The sequence below is a fragment of the Octopus bimaculoides genome, chromosome 7 (assembly GCF_046866305.1).
Source record: "Octopus bimaculoides isolate indiv1 chromosome 7, ASM4686630v1, whole genome shotgun sequence".
Taxonomy (NCBI): Eukaryota; Metazoa; Mollusca; class Cephalopoda; order Octopoda; family Octopodidae; genus Octopus; species Octopus bimaculoides.
Genome location: NC_142934.1, coordinates 39738889 through 39746388, shown reverse-complemented (window position 1 = coordinate 39746388; position 7500 = coordinate 39738889). Strand labels below are relative to the sequence as shown.

General features: G+C 42.5%; 1 protein-coding gene across 1 annotated transcript in view; it reads left to right on the top strand.

Moving 5' to 3' along the window:
- Positions 1-7500, top strand: part of LOC106874468 (uncharacterized) — an 84397-nt gene that overhangs the window by 40016 nt on the left and 36881 nt on the right. The window contains exon 2 of the mRNA XM_014922205.3: positions 1969-2121. Coding sequence (XP_014777691.1) covers positions 1969-2121 — 153 coding nt within the window. The remainder of the gene's footprint in view (positions 1-1968; positions 2122-7500) is intronic.

Here is a 7500-nt window from a genome sequence, read left to right as displayed (position 1 = left end):
CCACCTGTCCTCGTCTATTGTTATTTTTTGTATATTCTCCCATATATATATACATGCATACGTATCAAACCCACACACCAAAAGATGATTTTATAAAGACACATGGGTTAGTTGGCTGGAACTTCGAAGTCATTGTCAACAACATTCTTATAGAAGAATAATGAATTTATTCTCTACAAAAGTATAAAGTAAGTTATCAGATTAAAATTGTTTTTATAACAGAGCGTAAAAACAAACATTATTATTTCACACACACACACACACATGTATATATCAGGTTGAAATTGTTTTTATAACAGAACGTAAAAACAAACATTACATATATATATATATATATATATATACATATATATATCGGACAATGGATATGAGTTAGAATAAGAACAGTAATAAGCGAGTGAAGAACAAATATATAGTGTTTATTTGGGAAAAAAAAACAAAAACAGATAGAATTGACCGTCCTGAAATACAACAATATCTGTTCCAACATACGATTTCACATCAGGAGTCTTGCAACACACACTTCATAAACGTGTATATATATATATATATAGAGAGAGAGAGATTATAAATGACGTAACATTTTTTAAAATGAACTTTTTATTTCCAGTTTTCCCTGTTATAGCATGAAACCGCACGGCCAGGGGGATCGTGAAGTTTTGTATAAAACAAAAGAACAAGACTTCTTTTCTTCAAGAGAAAGAAAAAGAGAAAGAAACAAAAAATACTAATAAATAGAATTTTAAAATACAAACAAAGAGAACAGAGAGAACAGGATGAATAAAAAATAAACAAATAGAAGAAAATAAAATAGACTACACACTCAATCGTCAATCACTCATAAAATCTTAATACAGTTCTACAAGAAGTGACACTAGAGGACTACCATGTGTTTACAGACTCATTGTAGAGCCTCCACCTTTTATAAAATTCCTCTTGCTTGCTTTCATTGTATGATCTGTTTCTTTCAATTAGATATCTGTCGTGCGCAAAGTATCTAAAAATGCTTGAAGTTGAGAGTGTTTTTTTTGCCACCTAGGGTTTTTATCTAATATTAGCAAGTCAAATATGCCAACAGTATATGTGGTTTTTCTGAATCCGAATAGAATGAGCTATGGGTCAAGTTTCATGTTGTGAACATGGATGCACTTTTCATACAGCAAATCTAAGAAGCATTGTCAGAAGACTTGTACACATTTACAATACCAAAAAAGGTGTGACACCGTCTCCTGCCAAAAATCATTCCGATAGTGTTAGCTAGTTTGCTCGGGAAAATGTTACCAAATACAGCTAAATTTTTCAGTTTTGTGGAGGAAGCATGGTATAAGAGTTTCCATTTGGATTCACAGTGAATGTCCATCAACTTTCTCATCCAGGATAGTTTTAAAGAGTTGACGTAAGCAAAAGCTTCAACCATACCAAGTTCACCTTCTTTAACAGGCTTACAAGCAACAAGAGAAATTTAAATAATATTTTGTTTCGTTCCTGAAGAAATTTACCCGGTGGATTTGGTAGAGTAAGGAAGAGGCAGTTCAATTTTGAAATGAGTAGTGATATTATAACCGCAATTCTACCAAAATAATCACATACTGAGAACTAGATGGTAATAAACTTTGGAAGACAAGATTCAAAATTTCAAAAAATATCAGTGGATATTAATAATATATCTGTTTTACCCTTCTCTTGATTGGAAACCATTTTTGAGAATATTCAGCAGAGGATGTCAATAAACAAATAACTGTCTCTTTGGTTTACAGTGGACAAACTCATCTTCTTCTGTAGAATATATAAAGTGGTGGTGGAAGGGGGATCCCGTTCATCTGACGCAGGATGCGTTACTGAGAAGATAATTTGTTTATCCTACCATTGAAGCGATAATCCTTACAGTAAAGAGAGGTGTATTGTGAATTAATATTTGTCTGATTGAATATATAGTCAACTAATTGTCCAATATTTCTCTCTTCGTAGATTTCTTGGAAAATATTGATCGGGCCAATCAGTTTTTGAAAATGAAAATGGTCGGAATAATATCGCGAACAAGTGATGATGAAGATCTTTTGTCAGATGCCGGAAGCGGAAATGGTGCGCCCGTTTCATCGAAACGCAATTTATACCTTTATAGTAAGTGTTCCTTCGCCAATAAAACTTTATATTATATACGCATATGTATGTAAACACACACACGCACACACACACACACACGCACACACACACGCACACACATGCACACACACGCGCGCGCGCGCACACACACACACATATACATGTGTGTGTAAGTGTATATGCATATACATATTTCACGTTAAGTAACTTGATCTGAGATCGTGTGCTGAAACAAAAACAGTTACAGCGAGGAAGGTGTTTATAAGCCATTTGAAAACACACTATTATATTATTTCCCATAAATGGTGTACAAAGAGGGGGACAGCACAAACAAATTTGAGGTCGACAAATGAGATAAAAATTTACATGGGATATGTGCTTAATCGAATGATAAACAGAAACAATAATTACAGACACAAGAAACAAATGAGACAAAAGTAAACAGGTATGCTCCGACCCCACAAGCCCTGTCTTTTCGTCGACACCTTGTTTTTTTTCCTTTATGACGCGTTCACGCAGGGTCTTTCCCACCCAGCATCAGTGCAACACGCATCCATCGTTTTTTAAACACACTCTCAGACAGACATCTTATTTCCAACCCCATTTTTCTTTTCAAGTGACACTTAAAAAAGTCCACATCTTGGACAGGTCGACGGCCCAGGCTGGCCGTGTCTGGTGAGTTTATCCCGAACCGGTAAAGGTCCTCTGTAATACTGCCAGGCCAAAGACTTTTGGAAGTTATCCAGTGTCTTCGGCCCGAGTGTTCTTCGGAACTGGTTGTCCAACAGAATATCATCGAGACCCAAAGTCCTTTCCAGGCCATCGTCATTTCCTACCTCTACCAACCCTCTATAAAAAAATGCGGTGGTACCGAGACCGCTGGCATTGCCCGAGTCCTGGAACTGGAGGAGTGCCGCAAGGCACTCCGTATACCATGAAGCCAACTTTGATCTACGAGTAACCCAGTTTTCTCCAACGCCAAAACCGCTGATGCCGGGGAACAACCGTCTAGCGAGCGGAGATCACACCCGTTCACCATCCAGGTAAATCCAGAGGTGCCTCAGCCCCAACGCGTGTCTGCGCATCATCAGCCATGGCATCCCCAACCCACCCTTCAAAGGCTCCTGGCAGCAAATAGAACGTCTTACAAGTGGGGTGGCGCCCTTCCACAAAAAGCGAAAGATTAGCCTCTCCAACTTGCTTAACCACAAACGTGGACAAGGAACGATGGTCAGGCGGCAGGTGATGACCGATGCGATAAACACATTGGCCACCTCCGCCCTCCCTTTCAAGGACAGCCACCGCCAAGACCAAGTTTTGACTATGTGGCCCAACTTGCCCGTTACCTTAGACCAGTTCTTTTCTATTTGGAGATCCGGACCAATCCAGATTCCTAGCAACTTAACCGGGCCCTCCGTCCAGCGCCCTACAACGCTATTCAAAGGCATCGACTTGCTCCTCCAGGTGCCGAGTTGCAAGCCGACTGATTTTTCCCGGTTAATCTTTGCTCCTGCCACCGTCTCGTAAACCTTAATGGTTTCACCTACTTGATGCAGGTGTTCCATCTTGGTCACGATGATAGTAATGTCATCCGCGTACGCCGTAGCAGATCCTCCACCTTCTGGGTTCGTCGGTATGTCACTCAGCTTTCTCAGCAATGGCTCGAGAGCCATTACGTATAAAAGAGGAGAGAGTGTACACCCTTGGCGAACCGACCGTTTGATACGGAACGGCTTAGAAAGAAAACCGTTTACACGAACGATCGAGTCGATGTTGTCATAGAACTGTATGATCCACATGAGGAACCCGAGACCCAGTCCAAACTGCGCGAGAACAGTCACCAGGTAACGATGGTCCACCCTATCGAAAGCTTTAGCTTGGTCTAAATTGACCAGTGCCCCCCCCCTTGCCAGTTTTCCTACCATATCCCTCTACGGTGTAGCGTACTAAATGAAGGTTGTCCTGGATGATTCTGCCGGGGATCGCACAGGTTTGTGCTACCCCGATCAGACCACTCACGACCCGCGTCAAACACCTTGGCCAAAATCTTCACCTCTGTGTTAAGCAGGGTGATGGGCCTAAAATTATTTACATCGTCCCCCTTGCTCGGGTCCTTCCCGACCAGCGTCACCGCTCCCCGGCGCACAGATCTGGGAATCCATCCATTCTGCTGCCAGTTCGCGTAAACGCCAGCCAATACGTGACCGAACAAGTCTGACATACTTTTATATAGCTCGTAGGGAAGACCATCGAGTCCCGGCACCTTACCACCGCCGCAATCCGACATAGCCTCAATAATCTCCTCAGGAGAGATAGACCCTTCACAGCTCTCCGCATTCTGCCCCGAGAGACGCGGCAGCCCGGCGAGGAAGTCTGTGAGGCTCTCCCTAGCAACCGGTCCATCGCTCCCCCCGAAAAGCTGGGCAAAGTGCTCCTGAAACGTCTGACACATCTCCTCTGGTTCGTTCACCGTATCACCTTGTGAGTTCACCACAGATTGAATTGTGGAATCATTTCCACGTTGGGCTTCCGCAACTCGTGCCCATCCAGCGGCCCTGATGCCCTCGCTCCCCATTGCACGAAGTCTAGCTCTGACGATACAACCCATATGCTTGGCTTCGAGGTGCTGGTTTAATTCCAGTCTCTTCACCTTCACCTGAGATGCGTCGCCAGCCCTCATGGCTTCTTCTAATGCCTTAACTAAGTCCATTTTCTTCTTATGCCTTCTAGCCACTAAACCTGTACTATATCTAATAGACTCAAATTTGATGGCTCTTTTGAGGGCGTACCACCATTTGTTGTTAATGATGGTACCAGTTAATGCCCTCTGTATTATTAACCTAATCCTACTCCTGTACTCCTCAATAGCCAAATGGGTTTTATTGAGTTTCCAGTAGCCAGACCCTCGCTACTTAACTTATCTAGATGCAGTTTGCATGTGATCATTTTGTGATCACTGTAACTGACCAGATGAAGTTGTGGACACGTAACAAGTTCTTTATCTATTTTTCTAATAAGGATTCTATCTATGTAAGACTTAAAAGACCCGTCGCTATTTTACCACGTCCACTGAGAAGCGTTCAGGAATTCCAGTCGGCAGGGATCTACTAGCTGAAAGCGACTTAGTAGATCATGGAAGCCACTGTTCGGTTTCCTAGAATTAGAGCCAATACTATCCACTCGCGCATCGAGAATAGCATTGAAGTCACCTAACACAACTATGGAACGTGACGTACCCAGAAACTTCTTCAAATCTCGAAAATACTCAGTCGAACTGCAATTGGGTGCATATATTGCCACCAACCTGATTTCTTTACCACAACTGAACTTCAGATCGAAGACGACCAGCCTACCTTCTGGATCAACAAAAAACAACTTTTTCTCTGAAACTCGGTTTCTTTTAAGGAGGACCAACACCCCACCCCGCCTCCTGGACGGTGCGGAGAGACGAATCTCTCGTAGCCCTCGAGAAGCGGGAGCAGATCTCTTGGCCCCTTTAACCGAGTTTCAGTAGCAGCAATAGCATCTAAACTACGTGACGTGACGTCGTTAAGGAAACGGCCCTGCTTCCAGCTCGATTGGGCGCCTTCGCTTTCTTGGGAGGCCGAGGTTCGATTCTCTCTCCTTCTTCTCTGAACGTACTTGGCCTCATTTTTCTTTTTAATTCTTTCATTTTCCAATCCTCCTTTGGGATTGGCGTATCGCTTCGTGCGCCCTCGTCTTCTGACGACACCTCTCGCAGTTGTATCTTTCTTTTCTCCTCCTCCTTTTTGCAGTCTTGTCTTATGCCACACAAGAAACATCTCGGCTGGCGACCCTCCACCATGACTGCTAGACGGGTCTCCTCAACTGAGATGAACTCAGTTATGTCTTCTAGTGTTGCCTGTTCAGCCTGGATAGTGATTTTAATGCATTGGCCATGCCAGTTTTGGGCTTCCATTACTTCTGCGTCCAAAATTGTGATTTTTTCCTTCAAACCGTCTGTTACAGCTGCCACCACCCACTCTGGATCCATCTCTGGAGGCACACCTTTGATGTTGATTTTTGACGTCCTTCTACCCATGTAAATAGGTAGAAGAACAACGTCGTCGGTTTTTAAAGGGTTTATGGAGTGGAGACGGACCAGTTCCTCGTCTCCATCCTCACCTCTATTGTGGAAAATTTCTTCCCTCCTGTCAAATATTTTATGTTTTGCCATATTGGCTTTAAACATTTTTCGACCTCTTTTTCTACCACAACATCGATCTTCTTTTGTTTCACATTCCAGGTTTGAATATTATTGTTTTTTTTTCTCTGTATTTTCTATTATTTCCTTTGGGGGTTTTCACTCTTGTTTCGTAACCATCTCTTGTAAGTAATTCTTTATATTTGTCTAGATTTTCCACATTAATATAAAGATTTTTTCCACCTGCGGCAGCAGCGAAATTTATAGTTGTTCTTTCGTTTTCATTATCGTTAGTTGCCAAACTTGCTACCTGAATATTTCTTCTTATATTTGTTCGTATTTTCTGTGCTTCATCGTCCGATTCTATCAATGTGTTCTCCACTATTCTTTCCAACTCCTCTTCAGAAATGCTGGCTTCAATGCCTGCCATTGTTTTGGTTTTCCCCACACGGGGAGAAACCATAAACAATTTCACGTACAAAAACCAGAAATAACAATAAAGTTTAACAAATTTTCCACAAAAATAATCACTCCTCCACGACAACACAACTCAATAACGCAACGCAATTTCAAAAATCCAACACAGGCAAAATCCAGATGACATTTAAAAACAGACAAAAACCGTTAGATTCACTTCAATATTTAAATTTAATGTCATTGAACAGATACACACACGCACACACACACACACGCGCGCGCACGCACGCACGCACGCACGCACACACACACACACACACACACACACACACACACACACACACACACACACACACACACACGGTGATTTGGATTTCGAATCCCAGTATGAGAGAGTGCTACATTGCTTGAATTGCAGTTACCATCGATCGGTTGTGAGTCCTGTACTCCGCCTTGTCCAGGCCATTGACCTCACTACCGCACACCCTATTATATTTACACATAACTTACAGAACAAATTCCACTCTTGCTCACTTTCCACCCGTCACTTCTCTCTTTGAAATTCATTCGCAACTTCCAAATCGGACCCTCTGACTTCACAACTGCTCCAGCCTTTTCTGTATCACGTCTCCTCACCTCCAAGAAATGTAACAACTTGGGTAACCTCCTAGTTAGAAACTTCATAGTGTGCGGCCACACACATGTAGACACTTTTAAATGCACTCACTGATTCTACAACGACTGCCCTTACATTAACAACGCTACAAATATCACCGGTCCTAAGTTGCATCATCACAAAACCTCTGCTGCGCATC